The sequence below is a fragment of the Eutrigla gurnardus genome, assembly GCF_963514095.1.
Source record: "Eutrigla gurnardus genome assembly, chromosome: 23".
NCBI lineage: Eukaryota > Metazoa > Chordata > Actinopteri > Perciformes > Triglidae > Eutrigla > Eutrigla gurnardus.
Window position 1 is genome coordinate 19,460,264 of NC_139934.1, and position 25,158 is coordinate 19,485,421.

Consider the following 25,158-nt stretch of genomic DNA (forward strand, 5'->3'; position numbering starts at 1 on the left):
GAATCTGAGCCCACTGTCAAATGTTACCCCAAGATTCTTTACATGAGGTTTAAAAAAGGGTGCCAGAGTCCCAGAGTTTGTAGTTAAAACACTTGACATAGATGGTGTGCCAAACAGAATACATTCAGTTTTGCTGTCGTTCTGGTGCAAAAAGTTCAGAGCCAGCCACTGTTTTATATCAGAGATACAGTCCAGTAACTGAGTAAGTGCAGTGTTTTCATTGGGTCTCATGGGCAGATATAACTGTAAATCATCAGCATAAAAATGAAAAGACAGATTGTGTTTTCTTATAATTGATCCCAGCAGTAGCATATACAAGGAAAACAGAATAGGGCCAAGAATAGAGCCCTGTGGTAATCTCACACAAGACCAGTTAGTCTATTGTGTTTTGTTTAAACTGACATAACCAAGCCCCCTTAAATAATCTAAATAAATATGATTCATAAAACTTATGCTGTTTTCTTCTTCCTGCCCTTTATTTTGTTCTCAATGTACGAATCAGTTTTTATCTCCTATTTTCCTCTATTTTCTTTTGCAATGCAAGTGTGATACTGTAATCTAAAGTTTAGTTTTTTAGTTTTGGATTGTATGCACATTTGGATGTAATAATACTGTGTGTTATGTTGTATTTTATTTTTTTCCAGGTCACCACAAGGAATCGCACCAAACACTATGTGTCCTATCGGCGCAGTGAATTCGTCCATATGAGGTTTCCCAAGTACGCCTTGCCAAAGGTAATACAACAAAAATGTCACTTCAAAAAATGTTGATGCTTCAACACCAGACCAAATATTTCACAATGGCCTATTATTTTAAAGCATTAATAAAAGTACAATTCTAACTCAAACATTGAACACATTGTTTTTGGTAAGACTATTAAAGTAGAGTAGAAGAGCATACCATGTTAAAGTAGATTTTTGTTGGGGATTATAAGCCAAAATTAACTTAAATGAAAAATGGTTGCTGATGCAATCAGTGTTTTTTGTTCAGGTTATTCGTCAGTTTCAAATTCTGGTCCAGAACGCTGTCTGTACAAATGTATCCATCCAAAGCGACAGGCATCAATACATAACACCCTCAGTTTGTATGTGCCTACCAAAGCATTGTCTCCACAAGCAGCTATTACAATCAGACAATTCGGAAAGGAACCTTGCATGTCATTACCCCTAACTGCCTCTGGCATTTTTGCGAAAATACCACAAAAAAAAAAGAAAAGAAAAGGGTCTTTCTGTCATGGTAGGCGGAATTACGAACAGAAGCCAAATGCACAGGTAAAAAAAATATTTAATGAAAATAAATGTAAGTCGCTTTTGACAAAGGTAGGCTGAAATGTGATTGGAGAGAGAAAAGAGCCAATGCTAACAAGATAGTAGGCCCGTTCGAGATGAACTGCACCTCGCCTTGAAAGTAGATGAGAGCAGGTGGCAGCAGGAGGAGGCAGAGCCTAAAAGCTTTGTTCCAGTCGGACAATATCCATTGGCCAAGAAGATTTGACAGGAAGTCATAGGAAGGAAGGAAGTTACATCTGTAGTTTGTGACCATGTTGCTTTTATTTATATTTGTGCATAAATATTTGTGGAAATCAGAATAATTTGTGACCTGCCACGGCAAAACCAGCAACAAGTCGGGTGGGAGAAAATTTGCGTAAACGACAAAATATTTTTTCAAAATTAGTGATTTTCGTTTTTTTGCAGAATATGCAAGTTGAGATCATGAAGAAGCCAAGACCTGATAATACAAGCATTTGTAAAAATTCAGCAAAATCTTTTCATACTCTCGCGTGAAACTCGCGTCACGGCATCGGCTAGGTAAACACGGAAGTGCCGTCTACGCTACAGTAGCAGCCGAGGATAGAAGCAAGTGTTCTTTTAAATAAACTCCTGGTGTACTTACAAACTTCCAAATACCTTGTTGTGTGAGTACAGACCCTATGTGTACTACTGCAGAAGTTTGGTAACATTCCATTCATTATTAGTGGGGTAATTTACGAGATATACCCACTGTACCGTAGAGCTAGTACTAATCCATTCGGCTGATAGCCCTATCTTGACCAATGCTGACCATCGCTAAAAATGCTTCTGAGGGGGTATTTGGCTGGATGTCATGGTGGAAATTACCTAGGGTGCATTTCACTCCGAACCATCACTTTAATTTGGCAGTCAGTTTACAAATTGTCTAATGTACATCTCTGCTCTGTTGTGCTCATTTTTATTGATGGCATACATGCGCCCAGTTTCTGGGGAGGGAATGTCAATCCTTGCAGTTATATGCTGCAGTGGGACATTGCACATGTCTTCTCTTCTTGGCCAGTAGAAACTCTTGGCAGGGCCATGTGGGAGCATGAACTGAATCAGTACATCTTCATCTTAATCTGAAACATCTCTGATACTTCCTATCCACCATTTCTGATCATACACACAACTCACATATTGTCTCATAGTGAGCATAGAGACAAACTATTATTTAATATCAAACTTTGTAGACTTTTGTACTGTAATGTAAAATATGTATGCTCAAATTAAGATGATTACTTGATTTGGTTGTGTAATGTATATACTTAAAGTATGACACAATCTGCAGTCTTCAATATTATGCTATCATGTTTGTTCATGGTTTAAGATATTAAAGCTGCTTTCAGCATGTTCAACTCACATTCAAGGACATATTGTGTCTGTAACTACAACTGTGCTACATTTTAATGTTTTCGTGAGGCTAAATTTATCAGTAGCATTTAGTCACATATAAATCTTTGGTAAATGGTAAAAAACATACCGGTAGTTAAATTGACATGCAGTACCAAAAACAGCCACAAAAACCCCACCAATATCAGGATTTTAAAAAATCACTGTGACAAATTGAGGCAAAACACCCTCCCGATTTTTTTTATATGATTTTAACAAGAATATGATCTTTCACAAAAAGTAAGTTTGGACCTGATACTTGTCAGTTTTTTGGAATATGGCTCTGAAGTTGGGCACAGATGTGTTTACTTCCATTTTTGAGCCTTAATATCTGTGAAACTAATCATCTCAGAGAAACCATATTTTGTAGAATGTTTAAGCTAACACCAGAGATAGAGGCAGAAGTGATAGAAGTCTTTTATCTGCAAAAATGGGAGCTCAACAACTCTTCAAATTTGCTACTTCATTTCGACAAGCCACATTTTAAGTACCTACCATACTAGGTTATACTTGAGCTACACCCCTGATATTCCATGTCTGGAGGCTATTAGTAACAGATATGCACTGTAGAAAAAAAGGCCACAGGGGAGATAGTTTTCCAGATGTTGCTGTTTAAAAAATGGCTCTTCAGAGTATGATGCCAAAAACCGTCTAAACTACCCTTCATTCAATGATGTTTCATGAGAAAACTATTGACAGTAGAGACCTAATATTTTGGATTTTTCCTATTAACAAGTGTGTCTTTGTACTAGAATTTTTTCAAGAAATTCTGTGATGGTCAGGTGGGAAGATTTTCAGAAATTTAATGAATTGACACGGAATGACCCATCTACTTTGCTTAGCTAGCTAAGCTAGCTCAGTACTGTCGTTTTAAAATTATATGCACATCGAAACTGAGCTGTAATGGGAGGTTTTTGGCTCGTAATGTGGGCATCTGATTGAACAGTAATGTGCCAAGGGGCCTGTTGGCATTGCTTGAATTGACAATGATGCTAATAGTTTAGCAACTATCCTACCTGAGGACAATAGGCTAGTTGCTAAATCATTAGCACTAGCTACTTAGACGTGCCTGCAGGCTAACAGATACCAGATATCACTGAGTGACATCTGTGGGGGGGGGGGGGGGGGGGGGTTATCTGACTGAGATGCAAATGAGCACCATTGTGTTTCTTTTCTGGCCAGGTGAGGTGAGGTGAGGTGAGATTTGCCTTTTTCAGGCCAGTTTTCTCAGTGAACGGTTTTCAGAGAGGCATAGATTCAAATGGCCACAACTTCGTCAAATATTATACAGATTTCCATGTGTTAGACATAATTGGAAAGCTTAGAAACCACACTTTCAGAATAACTCAAGATGCCCTGAGGTTCCTGGTTTTGCGTGGCTGGTCACATTTAGTAATCCCTCGGGAAATTGTACAGCTGCAGTTGCTTTATAAGAGTCTGTAAAGAAAGAGTCAAATAAGTATAGAATAATGCCACTAAATATAAATAATGTATGAACATAAAGTATGTATATAAAACACTATACAGTATAGTAGTGTGTCTGCTGTTGATCTCGCGAGACTATCGTTACCCACGTGATCATGATGGCAGAGCAAGTCGGGATTAAGTCACAGAACTAAGTCGGACACAGAACTAAGAGAGCTCATCTCGAACGAGCCTACTCAGACACAGCTGATACACAGAAAAAAGGAGGGAAACTGAAACAGGAAGTAAAGCAAGACAGGACACAACAGTCAAAACCTAAAAAATAAAAGGAGGAAGGAAGTCAACAAGAGAAAATCAACTCAAACTTTATTTATAGAGCACATTTTAAATGACCAATGGTCGACCAAAGTGCTGTACAGTTCAGTAAAACAGTACAATACAATGAGAATAAAAAAATACACATAAAATACAGTAGATGGGTGTTATGCTCAGCCTAAATTAAAAGCCATGGAGAACAGGTGGGTCTTCAATAAGGACTTAAAAACCTCTAGGGTCTGGGCTGATCTAATATGCCAAGGCAAGCTATTCCAGAGCTTAGGGGTCGGCCGCCGCAAAGGCTCGGTCCCCTCTGGTTTTTAGTCTGGTCCTGGGGACTTTCAGGAATAGTTGATCTGCCGACCTCAGCGCTCTGGCTGGAGTGTGACAATGTAAAAGTTCAGATAAGTATAGCGGTGCCAGTCCATTTAAAGCTTTTAAAACAAATAACAAAAGTTTAAAATCAACCCTGAAGTGGACAGGGAGCCAGTGTAGCGAGGCCAAGACTGGTGTAATGTGGTCACACTTTTTTTTTACCAGTCAGGAGACGAGCGGCAGCGTTTTGCACAAGCTGCAGGCGACGAAGGAACGACTGGTCAACACCAACATACAGAGAGTTACAGTAATCCAGCCGTGAAGTAATAAAGGCATGGATCACTCTCTAGATTTTTGGGAGGAAGATAAGCCTTAATCTTGGCTAAGAGTCGAAGCTGGAAGAAACTTGTTTTGACAACAGAACTAACCTGCCTGTCAAATTTAAAAGCACTATCTAGTGTTTCTCCAAGGTTCTTGACATGAGTGCGGGAGTTAGGAGTAAGTGGGCCCAGAAAACCAGCAGAAAAATCATGAATATTTTGCCCAAACATAATAATCTCAGTTTTGTTTTCGTTAAGGTTGAGAAAATGTATGTCCATCCAAGTTTTTATATCTGATAAGCATTCAAGCAATGGCTGCAATGCGTATCCTTACTCTTGGACTTTAAAGGGATATAGATTTGTACATCGTCAGCAAAACAGTGGAAAGAAATGTTGTGTTTGGCTAAGATGGATCCCAGGGGCAGCAAATACAGTAAAAACAGGATAGGGCCCAAAATAGAGCCTTGAGGGACTCCACAGGTGAGAGGGGCAGTGGTAGAGGAAAACTCTCCCAGGTGAACTGCGAAACTCCTATTGTACAGATAAGACGCAAACCATTTGAGGGCAGTACCTGTGATGCCTACGCACTGTTCTAATCGTAACAGAAGGGTCCTGTGGTCCACAGTGTCGAAGGCAGCTGACAGGTCTAGGAGCACAAGGACAGCAGAGTTACCTGCATCAACAGTTAAAATAAGATAATTAAAAACTCTTGGGCCGTTTTGGTACTGTGGCACGGTTTAAAGCCAGACTTGAATTTTTCATTAATGCCATGGAGAGTTAAAAATGACTGCAGCTGAACATAGACTACCTTATCCAGAACCTTCGACAGAAACGGTAGCTTGGAGATAGGTCTGAAATTAGAGAGAACAGAAGGGTCTAGATCTTTCTTTTTTATTAGAGGCTGTACTACAGCATGTTTAAAGGCAGCTGGGACACAGCATGAACTGAGACAAGTGTTTATAAGAACAAGAACACTTGAACCAACAGTATCAAAAATTTCTTTGAGAAAGCGAGAGGGAATGCTATCAGAGGGGCAGTTCGTAGGCCGCAGACCCTTCACTATATCTGAAAGTGATGACAGCGATACAGGCTCAAACTGGTCAAAAACAGCAGGGCACACCGGTGTAACAACAAAATCGGGGGCAGCCAGGGTGTGTAACTCAGAACTCTAAGTCTAACTCAAAGTCTTCACAAAGGGAAGCTGATGGCAGGATGGAAGGAACCTCACAGGGATCAGCCTGCCTGAGGGATTAACAAGAGAGTTAATAATGTTAAAGAGAACTTCAGGCTTGTGACTGTGAGGACAAGATTAGATAGATACTTTGTTTTAGCCTCTTTAACAGCTGTCTGATAGATGGATAAAGCGACCTTTAAGGCCTCTAAGCAGACATGGAGTCATTCAACCAAGGCTCAGAAAGTGCTTTAGTGCGTCTGGATCTAAGAGGAGCAACAGAATCCAATATATTTTTACATATGGAGTTAAAACTGCTAATACACTCCTCAGCGCTAAGAACAGTTTCCATCTGAGATCATACATTTATTAAAAATAACTGAGAACTGTGATGCAGTTGAAGGGTTAAGTGTACGCGAGCAGCGTACAGGAGCACACACCTTAGGCCTCAAACAAGGTATTAAAACAGTCAATAAAACAGGCAAATAGTCTGAAATACACGATGCACAAATCTCGTTTACACAAACTCATAGACCAAATGATAAAACCAGATCCAAGGTGTGGCCCTTTTCGTGTGTTGGTTCAGCCACAGACTGAACAAGATTAAAAGAATCAATGAGATTTAAGAAATCCTTGACCAGAGGGTTTGATTCACAGCACACATGGACATTAAAATCACCAGAAATTAAGAGATTTCAAGATATAAGGCCATATTTCACCATAACATTTCAGCGAGTTTGCTGACAACAGGTCAGCAAAGTCGTGTATAAAGTCCTTATTGAATTTTGGAGGACGATACACAACCGCAAAAAACATGGGAGAGGACAGATTTAATTCAAAGAGATGCAGCTCAAAGCTAGAGTAAGTGTCAAGATTGATCTGTTGACACTGAAAGCTGGATTTGTAAACGGAGGCCAGACCTCCACCTTTACCGGAGGCACGAGGGGAGCTGAAGAAAGTACAGTCAGGAGGAAGAAGTTCCAGCCTCCCGAGTGGAGCTGAGCGAGCGGGCAGTGAAAGCACACAGCGGCATTTTTATTAGAAAATAATCGGTCTGGTTCCGCTCCGGTCCCGTTAACACCACAAGTCTAAAGCCCAAGCCCAACCCACAATCCCGCCGTGTCCTACACAGTCATCAACAGTATTTTCAGTCATATAACAGCTCACTAGTGGGGTTGAACACTGGGCGATAATGAGAGGGACTGCCTATCGATTGAAGTCTACGTCATGTCCACATTGCCTACCCGTGTATGTGCTCTAATAGGGACAGTAGGACATTTGATGAGTACAAGAGAAAGGAATATTAGTATGAGATTAAAATAAGAATTGTAAGGTAACGGATTTTCTTCTACAGTATCCTGCAAAGCTTTGTAGCTCTTAAATAAATCATAAATATTTAAATATATACTTGATTTAAACTTTTATAAATAAATTGCAATAAATTAAGTTGACATTTTTTAAATATAATTAATCATTTTCAGCATATGTTTCCCTCACACCGGTCCAAGACAATGTGACCTGAAATGGTACCGGTCTGTGACGTAAAAAAGTTTGGGGACCACTGAGCTAGAATATTTAGTGGTAGTTCTCTGAAAGAATCATCAGAATAAACAGATTTTTCAGCTCTAGAAGGCAAGAAGGCAAAGAAAATGTGCTCGTACTATAATACCATCCTCAAGTTAAAGACCAGGTAATTCTGGTTTATCGGTTAGAGATTAGCCCATCACCATTTATCTCTCCCTTATGCTACATTTAGCTCCTCAAACTATAGTGAATTGCCACTGTCCCCAGTAAAGGACTAGATAATACCAGTATCAGACTACATTTTGCAGGAAGTTCACAGCAGTTTGTCTATGTTCCCAAAACAGTACATTGTTCTTCTTGTAGGCTACCAGTGAGGTTGGGTAAGGTTCACAGACTCCCTATTAAGTTTCTTTACTACAGCATCACAATGACATGAGACAAATGTGCAAATTCAGTGAGGCATGGGGTGACAGGTCGTGTAACCTGTAGGTTACTGTGTATTAAATAATTAGGGCCTGAGCACATGTGATCTTTGTACCCTCCGATTCATAATTACCTAAGTAAACATTCAAACCAATTTAGCACAGTATCAAAACGTCCCACCCATGTCGAATGCAGCACTGAGATCCAGTTATACCAATACAGAGAGGTTTTTCTGTATCACTGTTGCAAAAACTTGGTATTTTTTAACTGTCTGACAGATTATTGTGTACTGAAACTCATGATTGACAATATTCTGTTCGCAAACTTGAAGTATTGCACTGAAGTATACAATGTTGTTTCATAGAACTGTATTTTGGTCAAGGTGGAAAAGCCTATTATCAGCATTTTACTGTTTGCTACTGCAATTGCAACTGGTTTTCCCTTTGGTCCATACATTTTCCTGTTTCTCTTGTAAATCAAAGAAACACATCAGCAAAGCTCCTCTGTTTATTTGTGTTGTGGTATGGCAGACCATGGCTGATGTTTTTGTCAGTAAAACAGCTCTCAATATTGGATTTAATTAATGGTTTGTACAGCCAATCCTATGAAATTATCTATTGTTAATGACTTGCAACACAATGATTCCTGATGTAAAAGTCCAAAGGCTTCGACTTCCATTTGGGGCCTGTACTTTATCTCAAAATGTCGCCTTTGTCCTGAATACTGATGGATGGAAGTGCAATTAATGTACGGAATAAATAACAAAACAATTACACAATAGTCAATCTATATGACAGAGATGCTATCAGAGTAGTAATTTAGTAGAGTGCATGATAGATTGAACATATTAATGAAGCAGTAATACATAGTATAGTACATTTGGTGGAAGAAAGTGCAACAGCATAATCTACTTTACTATATATACTAAGTACAGGAAGGATAATAATAAATAATAATAATACATTTTATTTGTGGCGCCTTTCATGGCACTCAAGGACACCTTACAACAACAACAAAAAACAATAACAATAAAAGAATGCTAAATCACTAAAAACAAATCTGCATTTCAAGTTTCAAGCATGCCCAATTGCTAAGTTAACCCATAGCTGGTATACAACAAAAATAAGTGCAAAGATACAAAGTGAAAAAATACTAAAGTAAGTGCCAGTACATACAAACAAGCAGTGAGTACTATGTACCTGTGCAAAGGAGAGTCCAGGTGAACTCTGAACAACAGGGTCTTGAGTCACTTATGGAAGATAGGGAGTGACTCTGCGGTCCCCACATTGGCATGGGAGCTCATTCCACCATTGTGATGCCAGGACGGAGAAAAGTTGTGACTTGGCTGTGTGACCGTTGCTTGCTTGTAGCAACAGGTTGAACGGAGTGCTGTAGCTGGGGCATGGGGTCTGACTAGCAATTGGAGGTAAGTCAGGGCGGTTCTGATGAGAGCCTTGTAGATCAGTACTAGGGGTGTCAACGTTTACAATTTTTTCTACACGTGTACACGGGGCTTCTAACCGACGTGTACCCAGTTACACTGCTGCTTTTCGCCGCCATCACGTCCCCAAGTCATCTTGAAGTCACGCAACACTGGCTGTGGCCGCAGATTTTTTTCAACGTTACATTGTGCCCCATCATGTATGCCAGGGCTATTCGATTAGTTTTGAATGAGGGCCGGTTGATTGCCTGATTCGGCCCGATTGCCTGTTGTACATAATACTACACACGCATGGCTTGATGTTGTTTTGAAGGATCGCCGTCTGCATATATTTCTAGTCAACACTCAACCTGCATCAGCGCATGTGAATACAAGTGGATCTGTGCGAGCAAGCAGCGCGAGCGCAGAGGATTTTGGATTTTGGACACAGAGCCGCATTTTTATTATAAAATGTTTCCGGTCCGGTTCCGCTTACACCACGTGTCTGAAGAGATCAAAATACAGTGTCAACTTTCCGAGTTTTCAAAGTAGAAAGCGACATCGTGGTGGTTCAACGAGGCGGACGATCATCAGAACTGTCACGATCTGTGTTTTTTGTCATGTTCTGTTTCATTGGTTTTGATTTCCTGTTTTATTTTGTCCTCAGTGTCAGTTCCTGTCTCGTACTTCCTGGTCCTTGTTGTTTCCACTGTCTTGACTCCCCCACCCTCTCGTGTTGATTACCATGCCTGCCCTGATGTGTTTCACCTGTCCCTCGTCAGCTCCCTGCCTCCCTGTGTATATAGTCTGTGTGTTTCCCTTGTCTCTTGTTGGTTCATTGTCGATGTCGTTTGTCGATGTTGCTGTCACTGTCGCCACTGTCTTCCCCTGCATGCTGCACCACGTCATGTCCCTGGATTTTTCTCTGTACCTGCGTCCTGCCTTCCGTGTCCCTTTGTGTTCTGGTTTTCTTTCATAAGTGTTTCTTTTGACGGTCGTGTTTTCGCCTTGTGGTCTTCCTGGTTTGGTACTTTGTTTTTGGTCTTAGTTTTTGTTTTGTATTTAGTTTATTATTGAAATAAATCCCTTTTTTCTGCATTTGGGTCCTCACCTCCTGTTTTCGAGTCCACGTCTTGTCCAGAACCTGACAACAACAACATCAACTGCGTACACGAAGAAGAAGGTAGTGGGGGCGTTTTTTTTTTTTTTTTTTTTCACTAAACGGGCCAGTAAATATTCCTTCGCTTTCAGGCAACATTATCACCCCTAAAAATACTATAGGCATATATTTTGGTGAGAAATAAACGAGGAGGAGGAAAAATGACGTGTAAACGGTTATTGATTTTTCTAAACGGTTCTGATTTATTATCCGTCTACCCGTTTACACGTGTAGACGTTGAAACCCCTAATCAGTACCATTGTCTTGCTGCTACAGGGAGCCAGTGGAGTTCACAGAAGGGGTCACATGGGATAATTTATGCAGGTTGAATATGAGTCGTGCTGTCGCGTTCTGGATACGCTGCAGAGGTTTGATCGCGGAGGCAGGGAGTCCAGCCAGGAGCGAGTTGTAGTAGTCGAGAGGCGAGATGATGAGCACTTGGACCTGTGCTGCTTCCCTTGTGAGAAATGGCGGGATCTGGCAGATGTTGTAAGGGGGAAAATCTGCAGGATCTGGTCAGTGATGCTGGCGGTGCAGCGCAGTTGGTCGTCTGGTATCGTGACAAGGTTCCTCCCACTTGGTGAAGGACATATCGCAGCTTCCTTGACAGTGACCAGGAGGTCCATGTGAGGGCAGTCCTTCTCTGGCATGAAGAGCTCAGTCTTGTTGAGGTTGAGTTTCAGGGGATGCGCAGATGTCCAAGTGCTGATGTCTGCCAGACATTCTGAGATGCGAGATGCAATCAGGCTGTCAGAGGAGGGGAAAGAGAGGAATAGTTGAGTGTCGTCTGCATAGCAGTGATAGGAGAAACCATGAGACATAATTACAGAGTCTAAAGATTTAGTATACAGGGAGAACAAAAAGTGTCCCAATATTGAGCCTTAGGGCCTTATATTGAGCCTTAGGGTTCGGACAAGGGTCCATTTTATGTCCACATGGCAGTGTCGCAGCCGCCTACCTGTGCTGCGGCCGCCTCCTAGTGGCGCAAGTTTAGACACAAGCGATTGACTTTCAAAGCCATCTATCTCCCTGACAGCTGTCTGAGGTGCATGCGAAGTAGATAAGACAATGAATAAAATAATTAGCAACTACATTTCAGTCACAGAGCTCACACACATTTCCATGCCTTCCAGACATCTCTCCTCCTCCCCCTAGTGTGACCCTTCCTCCTCCCCCTGGTGTCCTCTCTGCAGGCTGGAATGAGAGGAATTAGTCAAAAAATTATCAGGTGTGGCTTTTACTTGGAAAAAGTCACAAAATCCGTCCATTTCCTGTCGCCAGTAGGTGGCGCTCTGACTTTGAGTCAATATTACAGTGCAGACGTATTCAGGGTGGGACTCATCAAGTATGGAAACTTTGAAACAGATCAGAGAAGAAACACTGGAGTTATTATATTTCTGATGTTTATGGCGACGGTTCCACTGACAGCTGTCTGAGGTGTGAAGTTTGGAGCAGATCCGACAATGTATGAAGTCATTAGCAGGTGTGGAAATTTTCATGACTGTTGATCTGGTGTAAAGCAGACTGGAACTGCATTTCAGAGTGACAGAGGCCACATCTTCTCCATGTCTCACTAATAGATATCTGACTCCCCCTAGTGGTTGCTGACCCCTGTGTGCCCACCTACCCTGTGTGTCTGTCCCCTCTGTAGGGAGGAGTGAGAAGGAGCAATGAGTGAAATACACAGGTGGTTAAAAACATTCTTTTGCCCACTTCCTGTTGACTTTAGGCAGTGGGTCCATCAGGACTTTCTGTACATCTCCACATGGTCTATCTAGCAAAAAATATTTCATGCATGTACGCCCCAAACTTTAGGGGGGCTGACTCAGAAAAAGGACATAAAATCAGTCACATTTCCTGTCACCATTAGGTGTCACTCTGACTGTGAGTCAATATTGCAGTGCAGACATGTTCAGGGTAGGACCCTTATCAAGTATGAATCTTTTGCAGCAGATCAGAGAAGGAACACTGAAGTTATAACAGCTTTGATGCTTTTGGCGAAGGTTCAAAATAGTCATGGCGCAGTCATGGCATCGCCCTGGCCACGCCCCTTAATATTCTGGACATCTTTGGGTAACTTTCTGTCTTTGAGGCCTTTCGAACCATGTATTCAATTTTGGTATCAATCTGATCAACGGTGTAGTCCAAAATAGATCAAGTACAACCCCTATGAGTGGCCAAAAATGGCGATTTTTTGAATTTTTTGGACAACTCGATTTAGATGAAAATTCACATGTATGTTCTTTGAAGCTATGTCAACATATGTTTTGAGTTTCGTGATGATTGGCTCAAAGGCTATGGAGTTATGCTAATTGTGTTTTGCAGCCCCAACCCTCTTATGTTCATTGGCCAATATCTTCTCAATAAAACCATATTTTCAAAAAACTCTTGTCCAAATCGGATCAAATTTGTCAGAGAAATTCGCGAACTCTGCTTTTTGATAAAATCCAAGATGGGGGGAAATTTCCGGAGGTGGACTTTGATACTCCAAGAGGACTGTAAAGGACTCTCACCCGCACATGTGTGCAAAATTTCATGTCAATCGGAGTTACGGTGTGGTGGGGCTTGGAAATTATGGTGCTAGGTGGCCCTAGCGAGCAAGTTCTTTGTGGCTGAATACGAAACCTATTTTTTTTTCTACATACACACCAACTTTAAATAGTTACTTTATGCTGTGGCCTCCAAAGCGCAAGTTACTTCCGCGGAAGAATGATAAACAAATGATAATTCAAATTACAATAGGGCTTCACAGCGCTCGGGCCCTAAATATAAATAAAATACTTTTATTCTGGGTCATGACCGAAAACTAGATCGCGGGTACAAGCCACTGAAATGAGTTTCTTCAGGAGGGTGGCTGGCGTCTCCCTTAGAGATGAGGGTGAGAACCTCAGTCATCCGTGAGGGACACGGAGTAGAGCCGCTGCTCCTTTGCGTTGAAAGGAGACAAGCTGAGGTGGTTCGGGCATCTGGTAAGGATACCCCTTGGGCGCCTCCCCCGGGAGGTGTTTCAGGCACGACCAGTTGGGAGGGGGTCACAGGGAAGACCCGGGACTAGCTGGAGAGATTATATCTCCACACTGGCCTGGGAACGTCTCGGGATCCCCAGTCAGAGTTGGCAGATGTGGCCCAGGAAAGGGAAGTTTGGGGTCCACTGCTAAAGCTGCTCCACCCGCGACCCAAGATGAGATGAGATAAAATACTTGGGGAGGGGGGTATGTGCATTTGACTGCCTAGAAGCTTTTCCTCAGTCTGTCCATTCTAGATCTGATTGATCTGTATCTATTGCCTTTTATTAATAGAGCGTGAGAGTGAAAGAGGGAGAGAGAGCGATAGTGATGACATTGCAGAAAGGGCCGCCGGTCGGACTCGAACCCAGGACCACTGCAGCAAAGGCGCAGCCTCTGTACTTGGGGCACCAACTCTACCGCTGAGCTATCCTGGCAACCCTGTTCCTTTTTTCTATGCCATGATGAATGCATATACCTGTACATTGGGGAAACTAAGCAACCACTGCACAAGCAAATGACACAAGGCAGGAGAGACACACCACAACTCAGCAGTCTACAGTATCTGCATCTTAACGACAAGAGACACACACTTTTGAGGACAACAATGTCTGCATTCTAGTCAAGGAAGATGAATGGTTTTCCACTTGATGTGCTTGAAAAATATCTAAAACGCCTTTTCAAGACATACCCAAAGTTCTTGAACCATTTGATGCTCAGACATGGTTTTGGGCTCTTTTGAAAGACTTTCAATGTCTCCCCCAACAGTCAGAATCACTGTAAATGCTACTGACATTGAGTTATATGTTATAACACGCTAAATTGTTTTGCCCTCGCCTAAATATTTGTATCAACAGGCCTGCAGATGACCACAGCTGAGACTTAGTAGCTGGAAATACTACTAGCATGAATATGTGAATATGAATACCCAGTTCAATTTCAAATTTAAAGACAAAAGCACAGGAAATTTGTATTTTACTGCTGTTTTTCTTTATTTTTCAGTTTTTTTTTTTCTTCTACAGCTGTTTTAAAAAGAAAAAGATTTGGTAACTCCAAAAGGACTTTTGGAAACATGGCCATTTACCTAGAATAAAAAGACTTCTATTTTTCAACGCTTTCATGTACTTTCATAATCTTGGGCTCTAATGAAAGGTAACACTTAGGGACTGTTTGTTATTTATTTCAAGACCCACCAGAGGGATTTTTGGACCTCTGACCACTTTATGCATAATCCCCCCGGCGCTATACTACAGAACCCTGCATTCGACATGGCAGAATGAATATGTATGAAATTAAGTATTTTTATGGCGCGATGTATGACAATATCAGCCTAATTGTTTTAGCTGCAATCTTGACGGTGTAAAACAGACTTGGTAGCAAATAAAAATAAATATATAAACATAATTCAAAGTGGTATGTAGGCTGTACGCTGACATTCCTCCAATGAGAATCTGTATCTCTCATATCAAACATCGTTCTCTGAACACTCTAGTTCTCCAAAGAGACCCTCTCAATATCCGCGTACCAAGCTTCTTTTTGTTTTTATCTACGCACCAAGATCCACGGGATCTTTTACAAATGACGATGCCATTTTCCAAGAAAGCTGATTGGTCATTAGGCGGTGCTTTCCTACACGTTTATCTCTTATCAGGAACATAACCTGCTTAAGATACCCTACACGGCAAACAAAACAATGTGAACACCAAAAACAACTGTTCTTCACTATAGAATTAAAATAACTATTTACAATTCAAAACACAAATATTTATTTCCAAATTATTGGCAACATGTCAGGTGTAGCAATCACGTCCAGTATCACAACACGGTGTGTCACATGATGAGCGCTTTACAGGTGTCCTCATTTGGCGGTGCCATCCGTGGAGGGGGCTCTAGAGAAAGGGTCTCTCTGAATGCCTTCTGATGCTTAGGTACTTCTCCTTTGCTGATGGTAATATGCTTGTGCAGGAGGAAGGCATTCACGATGGCAATGTGGTAGAAGAATGTCTTGTACCACTTCCAAGTTTTGTGCAGGACTTTATAGTATCCTATCCTAGAATAAACACAAAAACATATATCAAAACACATCAAACACAAAAATCATTCCATTTTTAAGGGAATAAAATATGTGATTTTGCAATACTTACTTGTTGTAGTTGTGTGTTGCTGGTGGAACCGATATGTCCCTCAGTCTCCACTGTCCGTCTGCATCTTTCCCCCGCCTCTGGACGGTTTTGTCTGCATGGGCTATGTGTAGGAATGAACACATGAAGACATCCCTTGTGTCCTGCCAATGGAGAAACAGCAGGGAGTCCTTCCTGATTCAGCGGTTGCTCCCACGGAGGATGTTGACTTCAGAATGTTGCCAATTCTGTTGGTCCGGATTGTTCCACGGGCCCAGGTGCTATTTTCAACAAGGTTGCAGAAAAGGAAGGTATCCACCAGCTGCATTACTGACTCGTAACTGAGTTCCTTACCACTGGTCACCTGCTTTACTTCATACACAAAGAGGTCCCAGGTGTAACCAGTCTTTGAATCAGCCAAAACATAAAGTTTGTTTTTGCACATTTCTTCGGTTAGTTCTGGCTTTGGAGGCAACCATACGTTCATTAAAGCTGTGCACACACCGGAAGAACTGCCCGACTCGCGTCGGTAAATTCGGCGTCGGCTACTTAATATGGCCGACTCGAACAACGACATGGGCGGTTCACACCTACGGAATTACAGCCGACGCCATACGTTCCGCGCTTGCGCGAGATGTAATGTCTCCAAAACAACAGGCGGCGCTAATCTGTATTGTGGGCCAAAAAACAAGAAAACCAGAAGTAGGCGGTCCTCTCTAGACCGCCTTCTTCGATTCCACTGGTTATCTGGTATGTTTACCATCGTCACTTCCGGGCTTCACTGATTCGCTAGTCAAGCTGCTAGCCTCCACCAATCAGAATGGTAAAAGAATGACCGACTCGAATGGCGGATTACACATTTGAATCGGCTGAAATGAACGCCGACGTGGGCCGATTCGAGCGACCACACCAAGTAGACTCATGTCACGGGCGCCGACTCTCTCAAAGACGCCGATTTTCGGTCCGGTGTGTGAGCCCCTTAACAGAAAGGTCCTGGATCGGATGGTAGCACACTTTTGTGGCCTCTCTCATCTTCCTGTAGTCGCTGTATTTTGCAGAGACGGTCATATGCCATACCTCTCTCCGCCTCATTTTCTGCACCCACTGCAGGGCTGGTGATGTGAAGAGCCTGTGTCAGTCTAAAACATTTCCGGCCAGAAATTACTTCCTTGGTGAAGGTCAAGTGATACAGTTTGCTCCTGCGCCAGTAATCACTCATTGCAGTGCATTTCACAAACCCATATCCATGGTCCCCATGGCTTGAAGGGTGTATCATAGTGGGTTGAGCGATACTTGTTTATTGATTACTGTCTGTAAAACCGAACGGGTGAAAAACAGCTGGAAGAGCTGCATGGCTGTGTAGCTTGCTGTCACTATGAGTTGGGGTCCTTGTGTCCTTGCCGGTCTGAATGTCAGCTGGGGTGGATTTACATCTGGCTCACCCACATCCTTCCACCGCTCATCAGATGGACCAGAAGAACCTCAGGCTGCTGCTGTCTCTGCCTCTCAACCGTCCTCTTCCTCGTCCTCTCTTGGGATGTTGGGGTGTCTCTTCTGATGAGGTACTCTCAGGCTCAATGCGTACCTGCTTCCTGGCTGTGGTATCTGGCTCTCAGTCCTCATCTTAATCACTATGCCTATGATGTAAAAGTAAATACATTAGATTACATTCAAGTTTATTGTTACTGTACATGTTAAGTACAGTACAAGAACAGTACAACAAAATTTAGTTGGCATCAACCAGAGGGCAAATAAACGGTAAAGTGCATTGTAAATATAAATATAAATTACAGTGGCTATATGGGGATTATACATTAATATGCTAGTCTACATGAGTAAGGAGATACTGTATGTAAATGTTTATGGTGATGTTATTCAGTGCAGACAGTAGGCTCGTACGAGCTGAACTGTGCCTCGCCTGGAAAGTAGACGAGAACAGGCAGCAGCAGGAGGCCGAGCCTAAAAGCTGCACTCCATTCGGACAGTTTCCATCGGCCCTCGGAGATTTGACAGGAAGTTATAGAAAAAGTTACATCCTGTTCGACGAGATCTGTAGGCTATCTGTAGTTTGCGACCACATTGGCATTTATTTATATTTGTTAATAAATATCTGTGGAAATCAGAATCATAATTTAGTAATCCCTCGGGAAATTGGACAGCTGCAGTTGCTTGTACTCAGAAAAGAGTAAAATAAGTATAAAAATATAAAGTATAAAATAATGCCACTAAATATGTCATGTATGAACATAATGTATGTATATTAAACACTGTACGATATAGTAGTGTATCTGCTGTTGAGGTAGTATCATAGAATCTAGTGCACATAAGTAAAGTTTGCAGTTATACTGTACTATATTAAAGGTGTGTTTCTGGCGTTTCTATTTTTTTAAGTCTGCATTATGACAGGGTTGCCAACTCTCACTCTTATGGTGACAGCGTGAGATTGATGGAGAAAGCGTGAGTGTCACGCCAGGAGCGTGACAGTTGGCAACCCTGTTATGATCATTATTATTATCACCCACAAAAGATATGTTTGTTAACAGACTGAACTTTTATTGCACAACATGAGTTACAGAAACAAGTGGAAACGTTGGACGCAGATTGGCGATTTCTGAACAGTGGTTTATCAACATTTATGGATATTTAACTGTTTTTGACCAAAATGTTTTGCTGGATCTGAATCCTTGGGAAAGTTCCAGGTGTAGTTTTTATTGGAGTCTTATGTCCAGCTTCAATGCTGAGTATTATTATATTGTTCGCCTATATATATTATTTTCCTGTTTGGAGGTTAATTTGTATTTTCTGATGTGGTTGTAAAGTTGTTTATATCATGGAAATCATGTGAATCTAAGGTTTCTAATGATGTGTGGCATTACTAACTATGTAATAAGACCAGTGGTGTGTATCATGCTAATCATTTATAATTGTCAGGTGGAGCGAGAGGTTAAACTTAGTTAGTTCAAGAAGCCATTTTATTTTACCTGGAACAGTCATCTCTCAACAGAGGAGGTGGTTTAAGACATATCATATCAGCCATATACAATACAGTCCTCAGATCACAAAACACCAACAATCTCGACAACTACGTGACCCTAATGACTCACATCGTGGCAGGATCAGTTAACGACTCACATATTGGATACAGCAAGTGGTGAAAAATGTGCAATGAATCATTTCCAGCCCCACGAACTGAACACAAAAAATAAAGTCTAACTTGATGGTCATGGACATGTAACCCCGGTACCCCCTGACATGCATGAAGGTGTTCATTTGTCTTGGCTCTGCTATCGTTTCATTCAACACCACTGATTCAGCATATACTTTTTTGACCCCCACTTCTCATCCTCTTTTCTCCCTCCATCATGCCCCCAGGATGTTCAGCTAGTGAGTACAGAGGATAACCAGGTCTTCCTTGCCCTTCAGGAGTGGTACCAGTCAGACACATATAACCTGTACCAGTCCGACCCCCAGGGCGTCTACTACTCCATTGTCCTGGAAAATGTTCGCAGCACCAAGCAGCCAGAGGAGAATGTCCTCATCGACATACTTGAGGTGAGACCGTCCTGCTATAGAGTTTAAAAATGTTTTTCTGTAATGGAAATTTTGTCAGCTGGTCAACATCAGACCACCCAAAACCCTTGCAGCTGGCATATTAAACTTAATGCTAAGCTTAGCATTGAAATGATCTTGTAATGTTAGCCATGTCTTCCTACTCCTCTCTTATCCATTGCTCCGGGCTACACTCTCGTCACATACTGTACAGCATGTACTAACATACAGAGGATAACCACTTGGCAGAAGGAGCAAAAAAAAAAGAAAAAAAAAAGAGAAGAGAAGATCACAGACTGGAGAGATGAAGAAGTGACAGAAAAGAGTGGCAAGAGAAGCAAGCCTGAAATGCTCTGGTATGACCCATAGCTTATGGTGGACACTGCCAGCAAACATGTACAACAACTGTTACATGTTTTAGCATTTAACATGATACTGTAATTCTTACGCATGGCCACTATTCAATAAAAGATACAAAGACTTTAAACGAGCAGTTCAGATTATTTTTTGCAAAGTTAAGATGGATGTCCCTCTTCGTTGCCTAGGTACGTGGAATCAAAGGAGTCTTCCTGGCCAATGAAAAGATCAATGGCAAAGTGACAACCCTCATCACCTTTAACAAAGGTCAAAGCTGGGAACCCTTGACTCCACCAACCACTGACATCAATGGCAGGCCAATCAACTGCAAACTAGTAAGTAGTGACCCTGCAAAAAGACACTTTTACTTTTTTATTTATTTATTCTTCTTCCTAAGATGAAATTTTCTATGACCTCCGAGTGCTACAATTTGATGTAACACTGCATTTGGTCAGGAATCTTATTGCCTATAATAAAGCTGACCAGCTTATCAGTTGAGAGCCAATCAAGCCAATTGATATATATGGTGTTCAACTCGTTTGACAGTAGTTCTGACAGCCAAACAGATTCTCAGTCCCAGTCGGCAAGTCCAACAGATCGAGGGCACTCTGTCAGATTTTGTATGTTTACAACTCTCACGCTCCTCCCCAACGACCACCGAGCTCCTTCCCCTCGACTTCTAGCCCTTTGAAATCCCTTAGATCACGCCACCTTTGAAACGTGGGTCCGATGTTGACTCTCATTTTATCACGGGTATAGGAGCCTAAATGCTATTTTTAGTTGATTAGTATTTCGATAATAATTTAAGTTTACATTTAAGAAGAGGTTGTTGTTAATTATGATACAAATGGGTTATTTACATTATTTACAGGTGAACAGTTAATATTAATAAGGTACTATTTAATTCATTTCACTTAAAAATGTGTGGATGTTTAGAGGTTAAAAAATCACGCATGTAACCTTTAATGCGGATTGATACGTGTCTGCGTGATTCACGGGAAGAAGTCAGTCAGGTCAGTCGTCATGGAGTGGAGCCACACAGTTTTTTGACCTCTGCCTTTACCTCTGCCTTTACTCAGCATTTTCTAGATATTTTGCTCTGGCCTTTTTTATTTTCATCATGCTGGATTGTATCTTGCTTTATTTTTGGAGTAAACTATGAAAAGGAGCGAAAGAACGTGTGGAGTTTTTTTTGCCTTTAAAGTGGATGTACGAGGGAGGAGAGCGTCAAGCTCACGGCTTCATTGATTAGGAACCTACATTAGTCAAAAAACTTGCTCTTCGTGGATTAATGGAACGTGGAACTGCCTGACGGAAAACGGAGGATAGAAGAAGGAAATGTGACGGAGACTTTTGGAAAAGAAAAAGTCACAAGCTGCATGAGGGAGCTCGTTAGCCTGGCGTCGGATCGTTAATTGACGCTCGTCAACTCGCCGGCGCATGTGAGTAAAAAAAAAAAAAAGGAAAAAGAGGATTGTTGTTCGGCTGAGAAACAAAGTGAGACTTTGTGGTGCTTCGGCATTTTTATTGAATAAACGTGGAAATACTGGCTTACTATGGATGAACAAGACAGTGAAAAAAGGACAATAAAAATGACTGAGAAGGCCATTGAAGATCACAAGGCCAGGAAGGAGCAAGCACGCAGGTACAAGCTATCACAGATAACTAGCTTGACAAAACATATTGAACAATTAATGGAAGACAATGCAAATGTGGACACTGTAAAAAATAAGCTCCGTGTTGATTTTACTGGCTTGCATCAGGAATTTGTGAACCTTAATTCCGACCTTCAGAAATTAATGGAAGAGGTCGAATTTGTGGATGATCAAAGGAGCTGGTTTGATCCAAAGATTAAACTAATGGATGACTTTTTCTGGAAATGTGAGAATTGGATGAAAGATGTTTTGAAACGTGTTGAGCAGGCTGAAGAGTGTGACAGACAGGTAACACCTTCAGACAGTAGGTCTACATCAACAAAAGTGACCACTAGAAGTCGAAGTAAAGCTACATCACAGAGCGGAAGCTCACTTTCATCAGCATCTTCAGTCAGATTAAAGGCGGAAATGGAGCAAGCATCATTAAGAGCAAAGGCTGCAGCTTTACGAGAGAAACTGGCAATAGAACGGGAAGAAGCAGACTGGCATGCAGAGAAAAAATGCAGGGAGGCTCAAATTCAAGCTGAAGAAAAGCAGCGAGAAGCAGAGTTTGAGGCCCAACAAAAAAGAATTGAAGCTTCAATAAAAGCTAGAAAAGAAATGCATGCAATGCAAACTGCACTGGCTGAGTCTGATGCCAAAATGGAGGTCTTACAAAAATACGAGAACGTACAAGAAGATAGTAGCACAGGTAAAGCTTATGATAAGGATGGTAAAACAGACACAAAACCCATCTTTCAACCACCATCAAGACCCACCGTACCAGCACCCAGGGTTAAACAAAATACTCCAGCAGCAACGGATCAATTGGCTACGTCTGCACCAAAGACTGAAATTAAAGACCCACAGGGACCAGTGCTCGATGGGCTTTGCCAAGCCATCTCTCAGCAAGCCAACGTGACAGACTATCTCGTGAAGAGTCACAAAGCATCTCGACTTCCTGATCTGAAGATCCAAACATTTACAGGCGACCCACTGGAATACAACTCCTTTATTAGGGCCATTGAACATGGGATTGAAGGCCGCACAGGTGACAATCGTGATCGTCTTCAATTTTTGCTACAGTATACAAGTGGACAACCACACGAGTTGGTTAAGAGCTGCATCCACATGGTGTCTTCAGCAGGATATACTAAAGCAAAACAAATGTTAAAGGAGTTCTTTGGTGATGACTTCAAGATAGCGGAAGCATACATAAAAGAGGCTTTGGATTGGCCCACAATCAAGCCAGAAGATGGAGTTTCTCTATAATCCTTCGCTTTGTTCCTAACAGGCTGCTTTAACACAATGACAGATATTAGCTACATGGAAGACTTGGACAACACAGCTAATATAAAGGCACTGGCAAACAAACTTCCATATAAGCTCAAGGAGTCTTGGAGGAAATCCGCTTGCGACCTGCAAGAAAGAACAAAGAAAAGAGTTAAGTTCAAGGATTTTGTTGACTTTGTGAATCATCAAGTTAAGTATCTTCTGCATCCACTCTATGGAAACATAAAGGAAAACACAATAAACACGAAAGATCCTGTAAAACAGAAACCGAAACCACAATACTCAGAGACATTCAAGTCAAGAAAAGTGTTCACAACAGTTGTTGTGCCTCCCAGGATGGAAAATGAAAAACAGACAGTAGCAAAAACACAACCTGTCTCAGTCGACGGTTTCAGCAAACCTTGTGTTTATTGTACTGGAGAGCAACATAGTCTCACAGTTTGCAAGAAATTCAAGAGCAAGCAACACAAAGACAAGATTGGTTTCTTGAGGAGCAAAGGTTTGTGTTTTGCATGTTTAAAGCATGGTCATATGAGCAGCAGCTGCAAACAGAAACTTCAATGTGAAGAATGCTCCAGACTGCATCCCACACCATTGCGCATTACCATCAAGGACTCAAGAGAAGAAGCAGGAAAGGACTATTGTGAACAGCAATCTGTTTCAAGTGCCCTTGTACAAACGGCTGAAACTTTTGGAGTCACAGGGGCCCGGTAAAGATGATTGTGTTCTTTCGATCATTCCAGTGTGTGTCAAGGCACAAAAAGGAACCAAGACAGTGACAACGTACGCGTTTTTGGATCCCGGTAGCTCGGCTACTTTCGCTACAGAGTCACTGATGAAGCAACTGAACATGAATGGATGCAATTTAAGCATCTCATTGCGAACTATGGGGAACGAATCGATCGTGAACACGCGCATTGTGGCTGGTCTGGAGATCAGCAGTTTGGACAGCAACCAGTTTGTTGAACTTTCTGAGGTGTATTCACAAAAGGACATTCCCGTAGCTAAGGACAATATACCCCGTCAAGAGGATATTGACAGTTGGCCCCACCTAAAGGAGGTGAAAATCCCCACTATCCAAGCAGAAGTTGGATTGCTCATAGGAGAAAATGTTCCCAAGGCGATGGAGCCGCTGCAAGTGGTCAACAGCGTGGACAATGGACCATACGCCGTCAGGACAATATTAGGCTGGACAGTGAACGGACCACTCAGAGGTGGAAGTGACACGGTGGAGGCAAACACACTGACAGGAATTACTGCAAACAGAATCTCAGTAGCTAAGCTTGAAGAACTCTGGCAGCTACAATTCAAGCAGGACTTTCCTGATGCTGGACAAGACGAAGACATCGAGATGTCTAAAGATGACCATCAGTTTATCAACATGGTGTCACAGTCTGCTGTACTTAAAGACGGTCATTACAATGTTTGTCTTCCAGTGAGGAAGAAATGTTTGTGCGTGCCGAACAACAGAGCAGTTGCGGAGCAACGTGCATTGAACTTACGGAAGAGGTTCTCAAAGGACGGCAAGTTCTATGGAGAATATGTGGCTTTCATGGACGACCTGCTCAAGAAAGGTTACGCAGTGAAGCTCGATGGTGATGAGCGTGAACCTGCTGAGGGGCGAACGTGGTATCTGCCTCACCATGGAGTCAGACATCCAACCAAGCAGAAGTTGCGCATCGTGTTTGACTGTGGCGCAAGCTTCCGAGGAATATCATTGAACCAGCAGCTCCTACCGGGTCCGGACCTTACAAGCTCGCTGGTGGGGGTCCTCATGAGGTTCCGCCAGGATGCTGTGGCGGTCATGGCTGACGTGGAGGCCATGTTCCACCAAGTCAGGGTGAGTAACGAAGACACGGATCTCCTCAGATTTCTATGGTGGCCCGATGGCAACTATGAGCTGGATCTCGTCGAACATAAGATGCTGGTCCATATCTTCGGCGCAACATCTTCGCCAAGTGTCGCCACCTTTGCGCTTCAGAAATGTGCAACAGATTTTGCAGAGGAGTTTGGACAAGAGACGGCTAAAACCGTCAGGAACATTTTTTACGTAGACGACTGTCTTAAGTCGGTTTCTGATGAAGATACAGCCATCATTCTGTGCGCTGAGTTGAGAAGCATGTTGGCAAAAGGAGGATTCCGACTGACAAAGTGGTCAAGTAACAGCAGGAAGCTGCTTAACTCAATCCCGGAAGAGGAAAGAGCTCAAGGGTTTCAAGATCTGGACTTAGATGAGGACAATCTGCCAATGGAGAGAGCATTGGGCATCCAGTGGTGTGCCGAATCGGATCAGTTCAGGTTCAAAATCAACCTCAAAGATCGACCACACACTAGGAGAGGCCTGCTTTCCTTGGTCAGTTCAATTTTTGATCCGCTGGGCTTTCTCGCTCCAGTAATATTGCCCGCCAAAAGAATCCTGCAGGATTTATGTCGGCAGAAATATAGCT

At 42.2% G+C, this 25,158-nt stretch overlaps 1 protein-coding gene across 2 annotated transcripts in view; it reads left to right on the plus strand.

Moving 5' to 3' along the window:
* sorcs2 (sortilin-related VPS10 domain containing receptor 2) overlaps positions 1-25,158 on the plus strand; it is a 521,993-nt gene that overhangs the window by 338,529 nt on the left and 158,306 nt on the right. For both annotated transcript variants that reach the window (XM_084003700.1, XM_084003701.1), the window contains exons 8-10: positions 645-734; positions 19,251-19,430; positions 19,973-20,119. In XM_084003700.1, the coding sequence (XP_083859826.1) occupies positions 645-734; positions 19,251-19,430; positions 19,973-20,119 (417 nt within the window). The remainder of the gene's footprint in view (positions 1-644; positions 735-19,250; positions 19,431-19,972; positions 20,120-25,158) is intronic.